The following is a 24,385-nucleotide window of genomic DNA, read 5'->3' as shown; positions in this document are numbered from 1 at the left end:
CTATTGAATTTTATTGCTATAACTTGCTCAATGCTGCGATAGGGGATGTCCGCCTCTGGTGGGGAGACGGGAATCTGGGAGCCCGTATCGTTTTGTACCTTTCTCCTCCTCCAGCTTTTCCCTTCCTTGGGGTGTAGTTTAGTGGGCGACAGACACGCTGCTAGTGGGGTTAGGTCGTAGCCATCAGCAGGGGTGTAGGGTGGGGGGTTGTGAGGGTTTTTTTTAATTTTTCCTTTATTTTTTTCTATGACCTTCCTTTTCCCTTTTCCTCTCTTCACAAGAACTGTGGCATATTCTCCTGATCTTTTGTCCATCATATCTGAGTGTCATATGTTCAAGTCGTATATCCTGTATTTCTGGTGGGCGGGTGCTGTTGCGATGTACTTGTGGTCATTTGCATCTTACTGTTCTGCTTCAGCTTTAAGCTGGTATTGATCCTTTTTTCGGTGCCTATGATCGTAGTGTATTTCTTCGACTTATTTGCCCGTCCCCAGCTGGAATGTATTTCCCCTAATGACACCCGATGTGTATATTTCTTTCTTGTGTTATACTCAATAAAAATAAATTTAAAATAAAAAAAAGATTGCCAAATGAGCGTGTGCTACTTTTTCCCTATTAATATATATTTCTTGCAGTTTAATGTCAACAGTTTGGTTATTGGACCTGTCCATATATTCTTGAATGTGGTTTGGTTTGTGTATGCAAGGCAGTATATTGTGCACTGTGTACTAATGTATATTTTTTTCATCAGCCCAATGGTAGCAGTCAAGGCAAGGTGCACAATCCATTCCTTCCTACCCCAATGTTGCCACCACCACCTCCGCCACCAATGGCTAGGCCTGTGCCCTTACCAGTGCCAGACACAAAACCTCCAACTACATCTACGGAAGGAGGAGGCGCCTCTCCTAATTCACCCAGTAAGTCTTCAATGTTGTTAAGCATTTGGACATAACTGCATCATTCATTGACGTGCTGATTGCAATATAGTGTGTTATAAATAGCAGGTTCAGTAATTATTTGATCAATATTTTGGTATTTTTGTTTTATGCCCTATTTCAAGAGTCAAAGGGGATGGAATATGGAATATTCCACTTCCTACTTAAATTAACCAAGGTCAGACCTTGCATATAGTATATAGCTTTTAATGAAAATAACATTATATAAGTTTTTATTAAGGTCCTTTGGTTACTTCAAATAAAGACGCAAACAATGCTAGAACCTAAACCGCCGCGTGACGCTACAATCACATATTTTTAGTGGCTCATAAATAAATAAGGCATCCTTCTATAGTTGAGGGGGTCATTTTCCTCGCCTTGATTAACAAAAATATATATTTTTAATCTCTGTTGTTACTTCCTTCATACCAGTATAAAATTCATGGGAAAAATAAGGAAATCTGAAAATAACTCCATTAATAATGGTGTTATTTCATTGAGGCCTAGTCTGAGAAACCGTGTCAGGTATAAGTAGACATAGGCATCTTTTAAAAAAAATATTTCATGAAATTTACAAACTAGATATTATTTTAATTCATTCTGCTCTTTAAACTGTATGGGGGACTGGGGGTGTGTCCCCATCACATGCTGTCTTTATAATTTGTAGCATGTCCTATACATAGAGTGTGTCCCGTTTTTATTTCAAACATAAACATTATAAGGGGCAGTATGTTTACTCCCTTCTCATAGTCATTGGATGTATGATATTACTTTCACAAAACATTACTTTTGAAGAACTTTATACAGCGTTTTCTTTATAATTTGCATAGAACTTGCACAGAAATGCATGCTGATATTGTTATTTGCTGAAGTTTGATTACTTATAAAATAAAAATAAATGTATATTCCTGTTACTCGGCTATGTTGCCATTAAAGCATGTAAACATCCAAAGGGATTCATTGTGTTGTTGCTCACGAGAAATGTTACTTATCCACTCTGCATTTTACAGGATAGCAGTTTCTATTATTTTTAACTTGCTACAAACTTATTTTGTGTTAGTGTGGGAAAATACAACATACATACAATTAGTTAAGGGTTCGAGGGACAGTTTAAAGACCTGAGCACAGTTATAACCCCCCTAGGAAGACTATGAAAAACAACGGATAACTGTGGGTCTACCAACAAAGTCAAGACTATGTGTGTGTAAAGCTGGTTATCTGTCTGCTACCAAAGTTGACTAGAAGACAAACTATTGGACAATTAACCATTGTGAAAAAATGTCCATCAGTTACTCGTTCTGTGCCACCCAGTACATCATTTGGTCTACTTCACAGTAGGTAGTCCATTGTTTATCTCTTATGAATTTGATAGATACTTTCAAAACGTTAAGACCTAAAAGAGGACCGACCAAAAAAATAACATAATTGAACAACTCAATAAAATTGACTGTTAATATTCTGTAAATAAAGTTTATTGTTGACCCCATTGAAGGACATAAAATAATTATTCAAAGGAAAAGTTAGAAATGTGTCGCTTTGGGTGCTGTTAGTAGGACAGTAATTGATGTCCTGACCATTCTCGAAGTGGAATAGGACGGTGTTGAATTAGTTGTTGGGCTGGCTAAGAAAGTGTATATTCAGTGTTAAAAAAACATTATAGAGCTCCGTTCATTCATGCAGGAGTAGGTCTTATATGAAGGTAAAATCAGGTTCAGTGGCCTTGGATGAACCCAACAACTCTCCCAGGGAGTTTTACAATAGGAAAAACACTCTAGTCTATAGAAGACGCTACCCGATACAAAATTTACACTCTTCCGATCAATATGGTGGGTTACCATAATCACTTCTTTTACAGATTGCTGTGGCGGGTATTCTCGAGGGGGAGCAGGACAAAAACGGGACCTGATTAGAATTCATTTGCCCTTGGATTAGCTCAGTGGATGCACATGGTGCTAAACATTGATGAAGATGAAAATGCTACCAATTGGGGAAGATACTGCTGGAGGCCAGTGCAGGATTTGAGTTCCTCCGGTCAAGGCAATAGTCTCTCACAATTGGTCATTCCTGGATGCTGAGAGATCCTTGGTCCTTGAAGAGGGTTGGCTGCAGTAGGTATCTGAGGAGGTTATACTGTCCACTGCTGGTTTCAATTTGTTGCTTTAACTAATGTATGGCTATTTTACATCTTTTTAGATTCAGCTTTTTGTGAGACAATGTATCCAATGTAAACTGTTTGGACAGTACTTGCTCAAAGCTGTTAATGTGAAATTGATGAGCCTTCTGTTTTTCTAGCACAACAAAGTCGAGGACTTCAGACTTGTTGGCTCTATTCTGCTGTTCTTGGGTTGAGGTAGCAAATCTTCCTTCTTTCTGAAGCGCCTCTTGACTAGAGGTTCTTGAACACTAAAGCAGCAAAGCAGTGCTTGCAACTGCTTCCATGCCCTCAGCTTGCAATAGATTGTCTGTCTCACAACTCCAGCAGTGTGACCAAAGGGTCATACTGGTCCTCTTTAGTCAGAGACAATGCAGACATAATCTGGAAGAAATCTCACCAAAGAGTATGACTAGTGTAAAGAGAATTACAGCAGTGCCACTGGAAAAGAACATTTGCTCAGATAAGATCTTTTCTGTGTTCATTATACAAGTAAATTCTTTTCGTGGCCATTTGAAAGTGGTAATGTGGTTGAGTAGCAATCATGTTCTACATGTTAGCCACATGCACTGGAGCAATGTCAAACGGTGCTCATTACTTAAGCAGGATATTCTGAGTCAACTTTTACTTTAACATAGCATCCACACTATACTTATCTGTCAAGAAGCAGCAGATAAAAGAGGAAGATGGCTGCTGTGTTGAGAGTTATATAGGCTACAGTGGCATTCTAATTCTGGAATTTTGTGCCTGGTGATGTTTTACTTTAAAGTGCTGCATAGAGCTGGAGCTGGCAATAACAGATATATGCATAATGCTAGCTTTCCCTTCCAAAGTAGTGACTTTGGACTGATCAATAACTCACAGCAGACCGACTTCAGGATTCTATGATGCAGGTTGCATACAAGGGAGGTATTTCTTGGTGGACTCCCAGACTCAACAGCGAACCTAGGAGGAATAGGGTGAACTTATATATGCTCCACAGGCTTATGAATTCCTGTGACAACCCTCTGAACAAGTTCAGTCCGATGACAGCAAAACATTAAATAAAGAAATTGTGTTTTTTCCGGTCCGAAGCTAGCTAACAGTGATTTTGCATGTGGCATCCAACTACTGTGGATGGTTGTGCAGTACACTTTCGATTAACCTCTGCATGCTTTTGCATAAATGGTAGCATAGTGCTTATGATGGGAGGAGCAATCAAAATGAAACTAAACATGAGAAAGTGCCAACCTCCACCCTTTCAAATATCTCATATCTCATATCAGAATCATAAAAGGTGCCCAGACTTCAGACGCAATATGGAACCACAGAAATGGTAAATTTGCAGAGCCATGAAGGGGGCCCAGACTTGGAAAGTAGTAGATGTGCAGTACAACATAATTTAAAGCAAGAACTTCAAAACGCTCAATATGTGTGCTACTCATTTTTTCAGGCTTTGGCCAGGGCACACTCTTTGAAAGAATGGCATATTTTTCGTTTTAGTCTTCAAAATGTGTATATATTCAGCCTAGCTTAGGCCATTGATGTGACCACCCTGGGACTGCCTAAAACGAAACCAAACTAAACCATGCAACTAAAACCAGAACCAGTCATATTGTCATTTGGCGGTAATTTCAGATCACTTCTGAAGGACATTGTGTTTGTCCCCTCTCACACAATACCAATTAATAGTTGAATTGCTGCATGGGTGGGACCTACAGATAGATAATAATTTAGTACGACAGTGGACTGGTATTCTACTAGGGAAATTAGATATGTATCTAGTCCAGCTTTGATATTTTTAGAAGGGTCAAACTGGCGATGTTCAAAGATTTCCAGTTGCCAGAGCCTTGTAAGAATTGCTATTGCTTTTTGAATTGGGCACATTTTATAGGAATGGACATGGCATCCTGAATCACTGGGATGAGAAAGTTATGCATCAGCTCAGACTTGATGGCCCACACAGGGCTCTGCATCATCAGGTATTTATTAGAAAGGTGTATCCGAAAAATGGCCAGAGTGTTTCAAAGAAGGGCTTCTTTGAGCCTCACCAGCCATTTTTGGAAGAGATTAGGATCTCACTGGAAGAAAAGGCTCCCTCTTACTTTGACAAGAGCAGATGATAATGTTTACATAAACAACATAAGTTCAATCAAAATAGTTAACCATTGTAATTTCTGTTGGTGCAAATAAACACGTCCATTGAGACCAGTAGTATAATTCCTCAATGTGCTCTAACTTGTGAGAATGGAGGAAACCATAAACTCTTCAGGGTACCCATACAAAAGTCTGAAGTAAACTCATGAGGCACCAAATATGAAAACGTGTTTCTTATAAAATATCTGTTCTTTATTATTTCAAAATTGGAAACATCAATAGCCACCAACATGTGTTTCATTAGGCCCATCCGCCTTACACTTCTTCAGGGCAAAAATGGCATATGATAACTAATCATATCCATTATTCCAAATTATTAAGGTAGTTGGGCCTTACGGAATACATTTTGTTGGCTATTGTTGTTACCAATTTTGAAATAATAATGAACAGAGATTTTACATGATACAATGGGTTTTCCTCTTTGGTGCTCAAAGTGAGTCGATAAGAGCAAAAGTGGTCTGAAGAAGAACATGGGCGTCTATTCACACCTCCTGTGGTGGCTGCTGAAGGAGGTCTAAAAGGAGTCTTTAACTACTGCATCTGCCTTGTAAATGTCTTGTATGGGTTAGGTCAGTAAAGGTAACCCGATACAATAAATCTAAACCTGAGATGCCAGATGCTGTAACACGCTTCTATCTTGTTATATGTGAAACCAGTATTTTTCTTTATTATTTTAACTTTCCAAATAATTATTGTTTTTTTTAATATTCTAGTCAGACATTCAACTTTATAATTTCTGATATATAGTCTATATATTTTGAAACTACGGCCTTGATGTCTCCTATCTGAAAATGCAGGAAGTGTATATTTTACTTACATGCTTATGCTTCCATTTTATTCAATGTTTATGTTGCCTTTGTCTAAACTTATATTGCTTCCTTTCACAGCGTATTCAACATCCAGCACCTCACCCGCGAACCGATTTGTAACTGTTGGACCACGGGATACGGGCTTTGTAAATATCCCTCAACAGACGCAGGTGGGCAGTGTTTATATTTTTGTGTGCGACATTTCATGCTCTCTAGCTCTAGTCTGCAGTACATGGGTATTGTTTCCCACTCATTATACCCAGCTGGTGTGTTTTCCTTTTTCTTCTGTGGCTATTCTGTGCAGCTGATGTCAAAGGTCCATTCTTCTACTCTCCTCTTCCCTGTTAGTCTCTCCCTCTTTGGAGTAGGTAATGGTTCCCACAAACCTTAGAGCAAGCAGAAAACGCCTTGAAGAGAGTCTAAAGTGTTGTAGCCAGGTAGTATGTTTAAAACACTTCTGTACTTCTCTTAACTCCTCTGGCTCCTTGGTTCGATTCAATTCCCTCTGTACCATTCAAAGTCACACATCAAATAAAACCCACATACCAAGTCCAAGTTTTCAAGTTTAAATACTTTATTCGACAACATTGTCATAAAAGCATATCCCTAAGCTATACAAATATAAATACTAATCTAAAAATAAAAAAAGTATTAAATTCTAAGCAGTTTATACTTTGTTGGCGAATAAGACAAAAAATAATCATTTTTAAAATAGAGACACAGCACAAAGTTTAAATCACAGGGTCTAGTAGTTCATTAGTTCATAGGAGTTTTAAAGTGCGCGTGCGTATTATCCATGCCCACCCCATGTATTTAGCCACTGCAATTGCAAGATTAGGGGCACAGTTTGATCTTAAAATCCTTAAGGCATCCAAACATTTCCTAGTGCCCAAATTTCTGCAAGCAGGCTTCAACCATCTATTCCTTGGGGCAGCATATAAGGGGCATACAAATAAAAAATGTGGGATATCTTCTACATGAATTTTACAATAAAAACAAGTATTTACATTATCCGGACACCAATTGGCTGTGAAAGCATTTAAGGGTAAAGAGCCAATTCTAAACTGAAAATACAGTTTCCTATCTAGGGGCTTGGAGATCAAATCCCAAAACTGTTCAAATTTCGGGATTGTTTTAACTTCCAAGAACTGGGATGTCAAGGCAGATGATTGATCAGAAGTCAATGCAGCATTGTTTATCATGTCCCAGTACAATTTTTTCAATATAATCTTAGACGGAAAAGCGTCTGGGTCTACTGCAGACCATAAGTGTTCAAGGTGCAACTTTTGAAGTAATGTCCTCACTTCTTTAAGCCAAAGTACTTTGTGAAAGGTATCAGAGTTATCAACATCCAAGAGGGCAGCTGCGTAATGGCTCAACTCAGGAGTAGTTTTTATGCGCCTCCAATACAGAAGGGGACGCAGTCTGGCCATATCCTCGATCCTTTTCCTCCCAAGATCGTAATGGAGTGGGGTCGAGGGAGTACTCTGAGGAGCACCAATTATGCGCCGTAAGAATTTGTTCTCTGCAACTGCTAAGGTGTTCAAGTTGGAAAAACCCCATAATTCTGAACCATAGAGGCATGCACCCAGAACTTTCATGCCATAAATCTCCAATATGGGCTGAATTGGTTTAGTGAATGAAGATTTATGTTTTTGGGCTATTGCCCCTGCCAGCTGATTGAATTTTAGCACTACAGAGTCCATATGTGATCTCCAGTTCATATTAGCATTTAAAGAGATGCCTAGGTAGATAAAAGCATCCACTTCTTCCAAATAAGCCCCGTTGTAGACCATTTTCCCCTTGAATTTCATGGAGGGATTCAAATTCATGAATTTAGTCTTAGATGTATTTATTTCCAAGCCCCGAATCCGACAGAACTCACCAAAAGCGTTTAATGTCTTTTGTAGGCCGCTAGGGGTCCGCGAGACCAGCAAGGTGTCGTCTGCAAACAATAGTACTGGGACTCGTTTCCCGTCTAATAGTGGAGCATCCGTCGGAGATTGCTTCAGGAAGTCAACTATGCCATTGATGTAGAGAGAGAATAAGGTGGGGGCCAGGACGCAACCCTGTCTCACGCCTCTCTCCACAGGGAAGGATTCCGTAACATCGCCCTGGGCACCCCACCTAATCCGGGCATAGTTGTTCTCATGCAACCTTACAAGCAAAGTCAATAATTCGGGGCTTATTCCTAGTTCCCTTAAGACAGTCCAAAGTTTTTGTCGAGGGACCAGGTCAAAAGCTGACTTTAGGTCAACAAAAACAGCAAAGAGGGGACCTTTTAGCAGGGTTACATTTTTCCAGTATATGGTTAAAAAGTGGAATACCTGATCGACAGAGGAAGTTAAGGGGCGAAAACCAGCTTGATATGGGGAAAGGATGTCCTTATCGACTATCCAGGCTTGTATCTTGTTTTGTACCATCCTGCCCATCAGTTTTTGGGCGCAATCAATAAGACTGATGGGCCTATAGTTACTTGGTAAAGCCTTATCCCCCTTTTTGTAGACTGGTATTATTTCCGCACCTTTCCATGTTGCTGGTATCTTTGCCCCCTGTGCAATGGCATTTCCAAGCCACAGAAAGTATTTACACCAGCTTTCTCTGTCCGCTAAGAAAACATCCGCCGGTATTCCATCAATACCTGGCGCCCTACCTCTGGTCACTCCATCCATTGCCTCCTGTACATCTTTCATTGAAAATAATTCATTAGTAAAAAATACCCTTTCTATGGGGAAATCAGTATGCGACCCTGAATTGTCTGCGTATTGGGGTTTGAAAAAGTCCACCCAGGACTCCTTTGCTACATGATTTTTTGGACAGTCTGCTATGCCCCCTGATCCCCACTTTAATATGGCCCAAAACTCTTTCTGGTGTTTCTCAGCACATGCTTTCTTCAGGTCCAGCCAAAGATTCTCATCCCACCGCTTTTTTGCCTGGATCTAAGTTTTCCTATATTTGTCCCTAGCATTTAAAACTCCTACTTTAGATCTTAATGCTATACTAAGATTTTGTCTTGCAATTCTGCAAGATTGATCATACCAACCCCTTTTTATGGGTGGTCCAATACCCTTACTCTTCTTGGTTGTTTTGAAGAATAGCTTCTGTATATTAGCAAAAAACTTTGGCTGAGACTCTTCAATCCATGATTTAAAATTTATATCATTCGTTAAAACCTGTAGTCTGGTTACTTCATCAATGACTAGCCCCTCGAGCGCCTGCCTAGCCTCTAAATTATCTACTAAAGTTATCCATCTAATATGGCGGAGATTGTTGGTTGGAACAACATCTAGGGTCGTCAGGTTCCTAGCCAGATTTTCACAGGTTGCTTTTTGTTCTATGTTGAGCAGCAATGACAAGGGGTTGTGATCGCTCTCCAACCTGGGGATAACCTGCATATCGACAACTTTGTTCCAACCTCTAACATCTACCAAGATATAGTCTATTCTACTACTCGATCTTAGGTTATCAAAGGTATGCCTACCCTGTAGGTCAGAAAGGGTGCGGCCGTTGGCAGCCCTCAGTCCTCTGGATAGGCATAAACTTTTAGTCTGGACAGCTACTTCCGTCCACTTTGTTACCATCGGAAGATCTAGCTGGGGAATTCCCCACTTAGTATCTTCCTCTTGAGTCAGATCACTATCCTCACAGCCTAGAGGTTCAAATGTTGTATTTAGGTCACCTCCCACCAAGATGATATACTGGGTAGCTAACATCTCTAAATCATTATCTAAGGCACCTATTATATCAGAAGATGTGCCCCCTTGGGTTCCCCTTGCATAAATATTATATATTACCATCTTGTGGCCATCGCCCCAATTGAGCACAATAGAGAATAGATCACTATTGATAATATGGGTGTGCTTGATTGTACATTGCAGGGATTGGCGTATCCATATAAGTAGACCCCCTGAAGGGCGTCCCTTGGTACTCTTTTTCGCGGGCACATAAAAGTTCAAAAAGCCCTGTCGAAAGACTGGTGACACTGACCATGTTTCCTGTAGCAACACAATATCGTAACTGTCAATGAACTCACACCAGTCTGGGGTCTCTATTTTATGTAGGATACCCGCAATATTCCATGATAGAAACTTAATGCTACCTCCACTTTCCACACTCCTCTTTTTTGGGGGAATAGTCAGATTATTGGAAAACGGACTGGGTAGAGAACTAGGTACCACAACATTAGTACTACTATAATCAGCTAAAGATTTATTATTTGCTACATTAGAGGCATGATCCCTAGGGTCAGAAGTCTGTCCCTCGCAACAGTCCAATCCTAATGTTGTTGGGATGCTAATGTTTCTGTGTTTAGCCTTTATGATCTTCTTTGATTTCCCTATGGTCATTGTTTTTTCCAGTCAATCACATTGACTTAGACCTGAAATGGCCAAGAACCTATTTTCTGTTGCAATTCCCCAATTATTAGCGTTTTCAGGGATTTTGGCTTTTCTTATTACAGGGTTCCATTTTGTTTTTAATAATGTTGGATTTAGAATAGTTCCCTTTTTTATATAAAAGAAATCCAACGTTAGTGGCACTATTTCAGTAGATCTACGCTGAGGGGGATATATATTAGCTAGAATGTTTGGTAGAACCTCAGGATCTGAGAAATGCAGCACCACGCAGTCCCCCTTAAACTTTTTAATGCCACCCCCGATCCATGCAACCCTTCTAGCTTTTACTACTTCCTGTGCCAGCTGATCCCTGCCTCCTGGTTTAAATGCCATATTCTTTGATAACCAGTGGAGTGATTTATTTATCAAAGACGAAGTGTTCTCTGAGTGCCCTGATTCAAGTTGTGGAACATTTGCTAAAACCAAAATTAGTGGGGAGGCTTCCACTACTAGTTCAACAGGGCCTTTCTCCACGTTGTCTAAATCTTTTATGCTCCTAGAAGTAGGCCCTGCAAAGTCCTTAATAATAATATCTTGGTTTGTTGCTCCTAGCCCTACTCCCCCTTGGGCTGGCCTCCTCATAGTATTCTGGGAAGTACTTGGTTGAAAATCTGACCCAGATACGATGTTGGTAATTTGTGGGTCAGCTATAACTGGATTCAATAAAGCGGTGTTTGGGCTTTCCTCTGTTATTTCTTGCAAAAGTACCCCCAATCTAGTGACCTCCTCTGTGAGCTGGTCAATTTTACTTAAAAGTGGTTTCGTGATAGATCTGATTTTGTTATCTATAGCATTCAGTAGCTTCTTGAATTGGTCTTCGTCCAGATATGCCTTTACTTCCCCCTTATTCCCAGTTTTGTCTTCAATGTTCCTCTGGGGTGAGGGGTCAGTGTACTTCTTGCCTGATCGAAGCCCCCCCCCTTCTTGGTACATTCTTTCCCCCTCCCTTTGTTACTCTAGGAGCTGGGACTGGTGCAGGGGTTTCTTCTTCTACCGTAATAATGTCAGCATCACTTGTACATTCTGATACGGGTTCATTGATAGCAACTAATAGTTGCGTTAATGGGTTACTTTCTGGAGCCTGGAAGACCTCATTACTAATATCAAGAGCTGAAGTAGATAGTGGCGTGTTATCAATAAGCATGTCTGGCGAGTAGCTAAGACCCAAAGATGATCTTCTATGCTGGTTAATTTTAGCAACCTTCTGTACCATATAATTGTCAATTGTATTAAGTGGAGCTGAAGATACTTTAGCTTTAGACATTTTACGAGCTGGCAATAAGGCAAAATCAAGGGGTTATAGTCAATGTAGTATCCCAGGCTTTTACAGGATTTGGGGGGAGTCTTTCACTTACTTGGATACAGTTTGACAGCGTTTCTGGCCCTGCCCCTGCCTCTCCCTGCCGATGAGGGCCGTAGAGGGCCCGCCCTTTGCCCGGGCTTAGCCCCGGGCGTCCCGCTCGCGGGGGTGTCTGGGCTTTATCTGCGCCTCCTGGCGCGTTCTCCCCGCCTTTGGCGTCAGTTCCTGTGCGCCGCCGCGTGGCCTGCCGGGATTAGTAGTCCCCGGAGCGGCGGCGCGGTAGATGGAGCCTTCGTGACTCTTGGCGGTGGCGGCAAGACCCTGGTTCCGCTTTGCAAGACTCTCGGCGGTGGCGGCAGTAGGTGAGTTTGGTCCCCCCGCTCTGCCGGGGTCTCTGGGCTTTATCTGCGCCTCCTGGCGCGTTCTCCCCGCCTTTGGCGTCAGTTCCTGTGCGCCGCCGCGTGGCCTGCCGGGATTAGTAGTCCCCGGAGCGGCGGCGCGGTAGATGGAGCCTTCGTGACTCTTGGCGGTGGCGGCAAGACCCTGGTTCCGCTTTGCAAGACTCTCGGCGGTGGCGGCAGTAGGTGAGTTTGGTCCCCCCGCTCTGCCGGGGTCTCTGGGCTTTATCTGCGCCTCCTGGCGCGTTCTCCCCGCCTTTGGCGTCAGTTCCTGTGCGCCGCCGCGTGGCCTGCCGGGATTAGTAGTCCCCGGAGCGGCGGCGCGGTAGATGGAGCCTTCGCGACTCTTGGCGGTGGCGGCAAGACCCTGGTTCCGCTTTGCAAGACTCTCGGCGGTGGCGGCAGTAGGTGAGTTTGGTCCCACATACCACAAAGATACCCATTCAGAACTGTGCCAGGAAAAAAACAAAGTACATGCGGATAATTCTTAAATGGAGAAGGTCAGACTTTCAGATTTGCTAACCAACCCCTCTGAAATTCATTGCACACCTGCTACACATTAAAACAATTGGATATATATTTACTTTCTGGGCACGTCCCACCCACAGATCATTAAACACATGACCAGACTTGAGATATTCACCTCCAGCCTACAACAAACCAACAATCTTCTGTTCCTCCAGCCTTCCCCCTCCTGATCAACATCAATTCTATGTAATTCTGTGTTGTACCCTCAAACACAGTAATGTGGAGACAGGCCTTGATGAGGAAAATAGAGAGGGAGGTGTACAGCAATCCAAGAAGGCTCTGATCGGAAACAGATATATTTGAAATAATGTGGCCTTCCTTTCACTATTGTCATTTGCAGCACCAGCGGAGGATTTCCTAATCATAAGAAACCATGCCAAGTTTGATGAAGGTGGTGGTGATCATATCGAAATGTTTTTTGATTCTAAAGTCGAGCTTTGCATCTTCGAGTTATTCAGACTAAAATGGAAAGCCAGAAATACGTGTCATTGGCACCAGAAAGAAAAAGTCATCTTTGTTAATCTCGTTGAGAGTGTGACTGAAAATCCAAAGCACCTCTGTGAATGGTCTGTGGTAAATTCAGAAATCCTAGCCTGACCTTCACAATCAAAGCCGCTATCACAATTACAATCTCTGGGTCAACCACACCAAGTCTTAAGAACTTATCAAGAAGGCTAACTCCTCAAAAAAGAGCAAGAGCGAGCCAGAGTATTACAGCAAATGGCAGGCTTCACCTACTAGCACTGCTTGGGTTACTTGGTACTGATAATGATCCTGTACGAAGTCATCAAACCACATTTTCAGTAAGGAAACTCGATAGTGAGGATGCAGCAGTAAAATAATGACACCCTCTGACCAGCTTACTAAAATACATATATAAATAGGAAACCAGAGAGATAACTGCAGACATCAGACAGGTCACACAAACGACATACTTACAGGTGTGAGTGGGAGAAATATCTACAACAGAGGCACTTATATAAAATGGTGATACGATTATTCAAATGCTGGGCAAATCGTTTCATTAACCCACCTGCAGCTTACATACTTAACATACCACATAATGTGTGGGACCAAGTGTATGAAGAGACATATTCACTGCCTTACCATGTCACCTGCAAAATGTATAGTGCGCCCCACCCCTTCTCTGGCCTCTACATGGAGTTGTGAGGTACCCTCTGAGTAGAGAGATGCTGTAATGGACTTGCATCAGCCTTACAAGTGCAGTCAATCAATCAATAAAGTAGTATTTGTATAGCGTGGCTAATCACCCTGGGGGGTATGGAGGTGCTGTGCTGCAGGTCAAAGAGCCAGGTATGGGACCCTTCCTGCAGTAGGTTCAGCGATAGAGAAGTGCGGAGGTGGAGTCCAGGATTTGGTGGAGAAATGGGCAAAGGAGTGTCCTCCAGCATGGCTGTGGTAGATACATTATGTCTGAGCGAGTGTGAGGTGTGCGTAGTGGAGGTTTCTGTAGGGTTGGTGGAAGATCAGATGGTGGTTTATGTATTCTGGTCTTGGTTGTGGAGGGTTTTGTATGTGTGGGAGCTTGAACTGGCATCTCTTCTCGTCGGGGAGCCAGTGGAGGTCTTTCATGTGCTGGGTGATGTGTGTGCTCTTGGGCAGGTTGGGGATCAGTCTGGCTGTTGCGTTCTGGATTGTCTGTGGAGTCTTTGCAGGAGCTCTGGAGGTGCTGGCATAGAGTGTGTTTCCATAGTCGAGCCGGCTGGTGATGAGGGCCTGTGTCACCATCCTGTGCTGATGGGGAGCCATCTGAAGATTTTGTGGATCATGTGGAAGCAGGTTGAGGCAACGGCATTGACCTGTTGTTTCAGGGAGAGTTTTCTGCCCAGTATGATGCAGAGGTTGCGGACGTGGTCTTTCGGTGTGGTGATGGGTCCGAGCACCACCAGGAGTCATTCCGTGCGGTGTGTCTTGCGAAGATCAGGACTTCCGTTTTGTCCATGTTGCGTTTCAGGCAGTTGCCTTTCATCCATCGCTTAATGTTCTTTATGCAGTTTTGGAAGTTAGTCTTCATCAAGGTGGAGTTTGTTGAGAGTGAGAGGATGAGCTGAGTGTGGTCAGCGTAGGAGATGATATATATAAGAATCCCTTTCCATATATAACTCCGATTCCGAGTCTCAATCAGAAGACCTGTATGAGGGAGAATGCTCCTTCGTACATCCATACCGGCGGGAAAGTACAGCCAATGAGCAGATGTGCATAGCAGAGAAACATGCTGGACTTCTAATGTCGATTACACCAGACATTATGTTGATACAGAATTGATGTTGATTTTGATGAGCCCTGAGGAAGTCAGTGATGTTAATGCATCGATCTGACGAAACACGTGTTAGCTTAGAGGGACTACTGATGAAACGAGGATCTTGAAAATAAATCGGTCTGGAAAACAAGAAGAATTGAATGGACTTGATTTATTGCATTTGACTATTACTGGAGTGGTTTGCTCGGGACTGTTATTGATTTGTTGATGTTGGGTTTCCCAGCTAATGTGGGAGCGCTAGTGACTGCCCTCTCCTTTTGAGCACCACATGATTCGATAGACGTTCAGTGACGTTGGGAAGAAGAACTTCGTTTGAGCGAGTAGCCCAGCCACACCCTACTGCAAAACGAATTCCATGCACAACAGAGTGTAAATAGTCTCACCAAAAGGGAAATAAAAAACAGAGGGAAAAAATCTGGTCAGTGTTTAAAAAAAGACGGTACAATCCCAGCAAAATTCAACTCGTATCCTATCGGCTCCTACGCATAAAGCAGGCCACACCCTGGATCTAGTTTTCTCTAACATTTCTTCAATAGATATGGAGACACCTTGCCCTCTGGTGTGGTCGGATCAGTATCTGATTCCTTTTTCAGTTATGCTGACCAAACCCGGACAGGCTAGAGGCAGGCGCTCTACCATAAAAAGAAATTGGAAAAACCTGACTGTAGCAGCTCTAAGTCCAATCCTACAGAACAATTTCCCTTCTCTATCTCTAGACCCCAATGCAGATGCTCTTGCTATAAATCAATGGATCTCCACTGCTGTAGAGGCCATTGCTCCGGCCAGAATGGTGAAGTCCCGTAGACTGTCTACATCTGCACCATGGTTCTCTGATTCACTTAGAGAAGCAAAAAGCAGGTGCAAAAGACTATAACACCAGTGGAGAATAAGCTACTGTGACCTAGCCAAAGCAACCTATAAAAATGCATTGAAAGATCTACATAAGTCGCTACAAGCAGCCAGGAGGAATTACATTGTCTCAAGTATCCACAAGGCAGATCACTCCAGTAAAGAAGTTTTTAAGGGAGTACAGACCTTTTTTAAGCCAAAACCAATAGAGACTGAAGTGCAACCGTCCCCAGCTCTGTGTGAAGACATTGCAAGATTTTTTGATAATAAAATCTTAAATGTTTATGACTCCTTCTCAGCACCTAAGGCAACGGAGACACCTGACACACCATTGGAAGTTGCGGAGGTTCCTCTGTTCACAAATTTCTTACCTATTTCGCATCATGATGCATTGGCTGAAATTTTAAAATGTAGGTCAGGTGCCCCAGACGATCCATGCCCTCCTAAACTTTGGAAAATGCTGTCTCTCTCACTTACGGGTGCGCTATCTCATATCTGGAACTCATCCCTTGAAAGGGGCGTTTTTCCGGACAATTGGAAACACGCTACCCTTCTCCCCCTGAGAAAAAAACCTAATGGTGACCCAGGAGACCTCAACAATCTCAGGCCAATCTCACTGCTGCCCGCTCCGGGAAAAATGCTAGAGAAGTTGGTCCAGCACCAACTGACCAACTTTATCGAGAGCAATGCCTCCCTGCATGACACATAATTTGGTTTCCGGGTGGGCTTCAGCACGGAGACCGCCCTCCTTGAGGTGGCCGAGTCAGTGAGATGGTCGCTAGATCCAGGAGCATCAGCGCTGCTGGTGCTCCTGGATCTGTCTGCAGCATTTGACACTGTCGACCGTGCCCTGTTGATTCAGAGATTACAAGACACGGGCTTTGGGGGGAAGGTGTTGACTTGGCTGAAATCATATCTGAGCGATCGCACTCAAAGAGTCGCCTTACAACCGTTTGAATCCAAACCTAAACACCTGTGGTGTGGCGTGGCACACCTCAAGGCTCCGCACTGAGCCCTTTACTTTTTAATTTGTACCTAGCCCCACTTTTCTCTTTATTGCCAACTGGGGAGTAAAGGCTATCTCCTACGCTGACGATACCCAGTTAGTTTTCCCTTTTCGAGAGTGGACGGTAGAGGCTTTTAAGAATTTTAAAGGCTGATTGAGAGACATAGCACTTGGATGAATAAAAACAAATTAAAACTCAATGCCGTAAAAACAGAGGTGCTGTTTTTTGGAAAGGGCCCAGTGCCTGCTCCAGATCTGTGGTGGCTATCAGAAATGGGCCCTCCGACTTCTCCCAACAATAGTATCAAAAATCTAGGTGTGAGATGGGAGGCTGATCTCTCTTTCTCTGCTCAAATCCAACAGGTCTCCACTACGTGCTTTAGCAAATTGAGAAACCTCCGCAAATGTTTACATTTCCTGCCAGAAGATTGCCGCACATCCATAGTCAATGCCACAGTGACATCCAGGCTGGACTACGCAAACGGCTTATATCTCGGCCTGCCTAAATATTCTATTAGACGTCTTCAGATGGTGCAGAATGCGGCATTAGATGTATTCCTTTTCGGCATCATGTCTCTCTGCACCTACATGAGCTACACTGGCTCCCAGTAGCCAAAAGAATCGAATTTGAGGCCATGACTCTGGCCTATCAGGCCCTTAAGGAAAAATGTCCTGGTTAACTTAATCAAAGACTCTGCTGCTATAAGCAAAATCGATCTCCGTGGTCAAATTCTCAGAATTTGCTTTGTACTCCCTGCTTTGCGAAAGCCTGTTTGGGTGGTAGAGCGTTCGCAGTAAGAACGGCCAAAATGTGGAATGCCCTCCCTGGGTACCTCCGCCAAGCTAAAACAGAGACCTGTTTCAGAACAGTGCTGAGGAAATGGCTCTTTAGTCTTGACTAGGCCTGGCTACAGTGCCTAAATATCCCTGCACACAATGCTTGCTGCTAGAGCGCCCAGACACCTCTGTTGTTGAGGTAGCTGTTTGTGCTATACAAGCTCCAGTATTATTATTATTAAACACATAATCCACAGCGTTTCAAGTCAATGTATTTACGGCAAAATGCACAGAACGTTCACCAGGGGGGCCAGGTCTCGAACTGCAGTAGTGGTGGCAGGAGGACTGGGTCGGTGACTCTGTGCCTATGGAGCTGCAAGCGGGAGAGCAGCGAGCACGACTAAAGTCATTCCCTTAACTAGCAAAGGCCAGTTGCAGGTACACCAACGTAAACACGAGATCAGAGGCCCCACCACATATCTGTGTCTCTGCACTGACACACCCTGACCTAGGGTCCCTTCCTAAAACCCTCTGCAGCCCCCGCTCCTTGGCCTTGCATCCACTGTCTACACGCCTCGGCATTGCTGATTATTTCAAGATATTGTCAATTCTAGATTTCTTACATGTAGTGGTTTAGGCATGTGCTGCAAACAGTTGCCTGGAACTTTACTCGAGTTCTAGGCACGGCATACCCACTGATCTTGGGCAAATCACTTTCTGTATTACTGCACTTCATTTCAGAGAACTGTAAATTGGGCGACCAAGAAGGCGTGCCTTTACTGCATTAAGTGCTACATAAATCTGTGTAACTCATAGGGGAAATCTCCACGTGACCCTGCCGGTTCCAAACACCGCTGTAACTTCATGCAATAATTTCCTGAAGAGAACACACAATAAATGGCTTTTTGGGTCACTGCCAACCTGTCGGCGTCTATTTAGTAACACAAATCTTCCCTCACAGAAATAAGGAGCTGCTCTTTCTCTGCTTTATGCCTCAGCTCCAACATGGCCTTCCTCTGCGCGCAGGACCATGGGAACAGTAACACACAGGGCACCCTTAATATTCTCCCGTATCGGTACTCCTTTTTTGGCAAGTACGGATTCCTTTAATGTTCACACCGCCTCTGTTGTGTCTAATAAGACACTGCCCAACAGGAAATTATTATTTCATGTACCACTGCCTGCACAACACCACAAGTCCGTTCCAATACATTCTCCAGAGTGCCCCTGCTTATCTGCAGTGTCACGTTTAAACACAACACAACTGGAGCCGCACTCCTGGGATCCTCGAGTTCGACACCAACGCTTCCCACAATCTTTTACAAACAAGCACGACCTTTGGGGCAGCATCTACCCGTCCACTGAAGGCGCTTCGGCGCCTCCGCAAAGGCATGAAGCGCTATACAAATGTAGGTAGAAATAATGCAGCAAAAATGTCGCTGATACGTGTGTCATGGTTTAGGTTAGCTTACTCATCAGTAGCAGTGGCGCAAACAGGTAAGGAACCTTTCTCAAGATTCAGGACTTTAGGGTTTTGGATGAAAATTAGGCGAAATTAACTTTGCTCTGTGATACAAAATTACGCCAAATAATATTTCGCAGTTCAAAATCATGTTCCTACTTTTATCAGCCAGTTTCCGTTCTGATAGGTCGACAGAGCCTTTCATATTTCCGAGTTTGTAAATTGAAGAATATTGATTTGTGTGATATTGACACAATTGGTATACCACACTTCAAACCTGCCGTTATGATATTATGGGGGAGAAGCAAGAAAATCTTCTTCTGACCTGTTCTAATTGTTGATAACCACCTGCACTTTTGTTTTTACTGTACGGATTACAATAAGTTCCAACAATAAAATAAATGAGGGTTAAAACTGAACAAGCATATTTGGCGTCTTCTGAACAATGACGTTGTGCAAATGAGAGATGCGCGACACAGAACGCAACAGTTGTTTCCACACAGGAAGAATCACTGAGAACCTCCTTGCGTCCTGTGGGTAATCCATGTTGAGAGTTAGTATTGTGCACTCCACTGCTACAACAACACAGCCCCAGACATGTTGGATGCTTTTTCAGATGGTTTCACTGAAGCATCCCCCCCTTGTTGGTTTAATGGAGAGTGCGCAGATGCCTGGTTTCCACTCGAGTGGTCGCTTCCATAACCCTTTTGGAGCTGAGTGTTTTACCTAACTCCCACTGCACTGTGGCCCGTCCCAATTTGACTTGCATTGTTTTGCTTCACGAGTCACACGGCGCTCCCTCCATTGGCGAGGCAGATGGCGAGGCTAGTTACTGCCACGCTGGATGGGCTGCTCCACCCACTTTGGATGGGAGCGAGCTTTGAAGACAGCGTAAAGACAATGGGCACGCAGAGGGGGCGTGTCCATGGAAGCCACCCACAGCGTCTATTCAGAGGGACCACTGAGGTATCCTGACTTCACCCTTCTGTCAAGCAGCTGATACTCAACTGCATCAGACCATTGTGAGGAGAGGGGGGCCACAAGGGGAGTCTGGGATTCACGTAAGATAACAGGACTGTTTTCCACTGATGGAAAAGCTGCAGCATGCGGGGGTCAAACAGAAGCCTGCAAGCGACAGCAGTCCAAAAATCGAACCTTTTCGCACCCAGTCTTTATATTTGGAAATTACAATTGCAAATTTGGCATTGGATATTGATTTTCAGAACCACTAAAGTCCCTAATAAGTGTGAAAAATACTGAGCAGAATTCGTTCTTGCTATAAACACATTTATGCATAGCTTCATCTTGTAATTGGCCTTTGCATGTGCTGTGTTTAGAATTAAACCCGATACCAAACATAGCTAGTTATTTTCTTACCTATAATTTTCTATTTAAGAAGGAAAACTGCACTTAGCATTAAAAAAATGTTTGCATTGTCTGGCATGATTTTCTTTTTTCTGATTTTCAATGTCTTACTGCCAAATAGCAACTTGAAAAAAACTGGAAAAATCTGCATATTTATAGAAACTGGGATTGGTGCACAGCCGCTTTAGGGTGCACATCAATAACCTCAAACATTTGGGTCTAACTCACAACTGCTGCTACATCATTGTAATCGAGGTAAAGGAGAGATAAATATTATGGCAGAAGCAAAAGGTACATATGTTTGTGTTGTGACGTTCCAATGGAGAAATGTTGATGCTCATTACAACTTTCAATAGACTTTTTTTTTTTAATGTCTGCTAGGATTCCTTCCAGGGTCTTGATTCAGAGCAGGGTGAAAGAGCAAATACTTAATACTTAATATGACAATACCTCAGTGCTGTCGTATTACTCCAGCCATTTAAAGGTTCTACATTTTAGAATGGCAACGATTTCTGGAATTTTGTGACACCTTCTTGCTTCTTGGCATTAGGACACTGTGCCCATATTTCTCGGTCATCATATACGCCAGTATCCCAAATCAATAGAATTACCTTTCTTCCAGACTATTCCCCTTGACCTATACTCCAGATGCAGCAGCTACAGTCTGAACAACAAGGGTTGTGTTTCACTACTCACCCCCTTTGCAGGCCCTGCAATGCTACCAGGTATTGCTCTGAGACCTCTACTACCTGCCAATTAATGGCTGGATCTCAGCTGTTTCTAAGAGATATTGTGATGCAGTGTTGAGGTGTAGGCTGTTCCTGTTCCATGGACGACCTTATATTTTTGGGTCTCCAAGAATGTATCTAATTCTCAGTTTCCTTAGGTGCTTTCTGTTGTAACGTTTTGGTCACGCCTCCTCTGTGCTGAGACGAGTTATCTACTTGTGTCAATGCTAACTCACCACTGTTGTGGGATAAACCTCATGCCAAAATGCTTAGAAGAAGTATTTTCAAGGAATTTGAGGCGTAGGATTAATGACTTTCTACTGTTAATCCAGAGTGTGGTTCTATAGCGATATCTTATATAGGTACCTTTCATCCATCAGCTATTTCACTTCTTAATGAGAAGCTAGATTTCCAGGGCATGTAAATTAAGAAGACTCAAACTTTGAATGTACTCTGTACTGGTGTTCTTTTTATACTAATTGCCTGACTTTTATCCTTCCCTGCCTTTGTGGGCGAGTACAAACTTCTCTTCAACTATGTCATATTTGAGGCTTTAAACTTTTGAAAAGGCTAGATCATCTAGTACCTGGGAACAGATACTTTCACTGACGGTACAGTGTTTCAGGCAATAAAAGTGATTTTATCTAACTGTGTGGCCGCAACAGGTTTGGTTTTGCTACTGTGAGCAATAGAGCTAAGAGAAATGGAGCAGAAATAGGATTGTATGGGACATATTCCCCCTGAAAGTCGTCGTTTGTATCTTGATGTGGCTATTTACTCCATGCTACACATTGAAAATCAATCACATGACCCACATTAAGAACCACTTTAGCTCCAGTAAATGCCCAACAGACCAATCATATTCTAGAATGGTCAAAGATCAACACCCTCATGAAAAGTCAGCCCTCTCTGCTTGCAGAAGACTCTGCGCACTACCCTGTTGCTTAAATAGTTCAAAGAGTAGTCTTTACTTAAATGATCAAGTACCTTATAACCTTCCAGGTAACTAGAAATCAGGATTCATATGACATATAGATATACATCTCAGCTAAGGTGGACAACAGGAAATGTAGACAAAATTCCCAAGTGCTTATTTGGGCATGTTATGGCCAACTAACATAACATATACAACTGACCACTGTGGGTGCTGAATATGAATAATCATCCGACAGGATGGACGACCCCAAGCAGCTGTTCTACAAAGTGCTACCACAAATGGAGTTCTGGGTATCAAATGGTATCCAGGTTGACAGGAACCATGAATCTCAAACACTGAATCATTCCATGATTCAACTTAAGTACAGAGAGAAGGAGGAGATAAACTCCTGGCACCCCTAAGGAGCAACCTGCATCCAGGCGTGATCAAGCAAAAGTGTTACGTAATAGACAGCAAAACCTGCAGTGAAATAGTAAAAACATTCTGGTCATTACCTACCCAAAGGTTGAATACACATCACAAATTATTAAGTACATATCACGGAGAAATTGTGTGTGCTGTTCTTTGTCCTGTTTAATTCTTCTTAGCCATAAGAGTTCAGCTCAGCAAAAACTGCAGGTTGTTTAGCAATTCTGCCTGATGACAATTAAAAACCAAATTCAATTGAAGAGAGAGTGAAGAATGCAAGGTCACAGAAAGACTAACAGTGGATCACAGCAAACAAACGTAGGAAGGCAATAAGGGTAACTAGATCTGGCAAAGGAGCTACCCAAAACGTGCTGCCACTGAAATTTTGCAGGAGCTGTTCCACCGATGAGAGACCGCACTTTCTGGCTAGTTTAAAGCCTCCATTACACACCTCTTCTTCTCAGACTCCTGAAATACCACACTGTTTTAATACCCATGGATTCTCACACTCAATGGATCCTTCTCAGCCTCTAAGCCTCATCAATGTGGACCACCAAATCTTTGCATGCATTAGTCTGTCAATAATCCAGACATGACGAGTAGCGCACTACCAAATCCTATATTAGAACCATAGTAGATTTAGAGAGAAGCTAATCTGAAGCAAACACGGCTTGAACTACCTGTATATTCTGGAGAAGTACCATATGAGGAGCATCCAAGTAATCTTTGCCGCCTTCTATCGTCTTTTAAAAGAAAGTCTTTATTGTTGTGAACGGTGCCAGCCACTGGCAAAACCTGGAAATCTTGGGAATGGAACTCCCCCTGCTGGAGGCACTGAAATGGTTCTGTGCAGTATCCATAGTATGCATATAGTTGTATCTAAAAGGAAATATGTCAAGAATTGTGGAGTACAACCAGAATATATCCTAGCCACCAAACTATACAATCATTTTGTCAATAACACTTACAACAAGGTGATGAGATCCTAACATGACAGCTTCTCTGTTTTAATTTTCTTGTAAGCAGATAACTTGATCCTAACTGCAAAGCAAGAAATTGACCCTCAAAAGCAGCTGATCCCTACCGCTGCACATTGCAGATAATAATAATAATAATAATAATAATAATAATAATAATAAATAATAATACTGAGCTTATAAAGCGCCTGGTTACACTAGCCAGTGTGTCCCCGCGCTGTGCCGCTGAGGAACCCGTCCTGGCCTGTTCCTGTGAGGTGCCCACTCCTGGGCACCCCAAGGTGAAGCCAGGCATCCTAGCGGTAGGGCCGGTGTGGAGATTAAGCAAGCTATTGCCCAGAGTTGCAGAGTGTGACCCATAATTAGAGTAGGCACCGAGGCTAGAGAATTATCGGGTCCGAGGACATTGAGCCCAAGACACTGCCGCGACGGGAATTGAACCCTGGTCCGGGCCAGACCTCTGCATCAGAGTCTGCCACTCTAACCAGTGAGCCACACTTCTCCACAAATAGGATAAAACAAATAGGATGTAAACAATGCAAATTCCATTGTTAATGCAGTGAATATCAAAAGTGCTGGCCTACAGCTGACGCTCCATCCTGACAGGACCAAGATAGAAAGAGAAATATCCTCTGCTTACCTTGGAAGTATGGTTCCTGAAAAAGCTGGATGCCTAAAAAAAGCATTGTGCGCTCTCTGACAAAAAAGCGGTGACTTTAAATTCCAGTGAATACTCTTAAAAATGGAATACCTGCGAATGTCCGACCAATGAACTACAAATCGCCCAATTTATAACTTGTATTCATATGTTACAGTTACGATTATATAAATAACACATAACACTGTTGGTACTGTAATAATTTTTGCCATACGTAATATGCCGGTATTCACTTTTATTATTACCATAAGCTTCATTCTTCTCATGTTTTTTTTATTGCTAATA

The 24,385-nt window shown here is 42.8% G+C and overlaps 1 protein-coding gene across 7 annotated transcripts in view; it reads left to right on the top strand.

Annotated features, from left to right (window-relative positions):
* NFIA (nuclear factor I A) overlaps window positions 1-24,385 on the top strand; it is a 453,578-nt gene that overhangs the window by 382,243 nt on the left and 46,950 nt on the right. For 5 of the 7 annotated variants that reach the window (XM_078669672.1, XM_078669705.1, XM_078669697.1 and 2 more), the window contains 2 exons: window positions 752-917; window positions 6,111-6,202. The exons of the other annotated variants lie outside the window; for them this stretch is intronic. In XM_078669672.1, coding sequence (XP_078525798.1) covers window positions 752-917; window positions 6,111-6,202 — 258 coding nt within the window. The remainder of the gene's footprint in view (window positions 1-751; window positions 918-6,110; window positions 6,203-24,385) is intronic. 7 annotated transcript variants of the gene reach the window in all.

This window comes from Lissotriton helveticus, chromosome 1_2 (genome assembly GCF_964261635.1).
Source record: "Lissotriton helveticus chromosome 1_2, aLisHel1.1, whole genome shotgun sequence".
NCBI lineage: Eukaryota > Metazoa > Chordata > Amphibia > Caudata > Salamandridae > Lissotriton > Lissotriton helveticus.
This window is presented reverse-complemented; position numbering and strand designations above follow the sequence as displayed.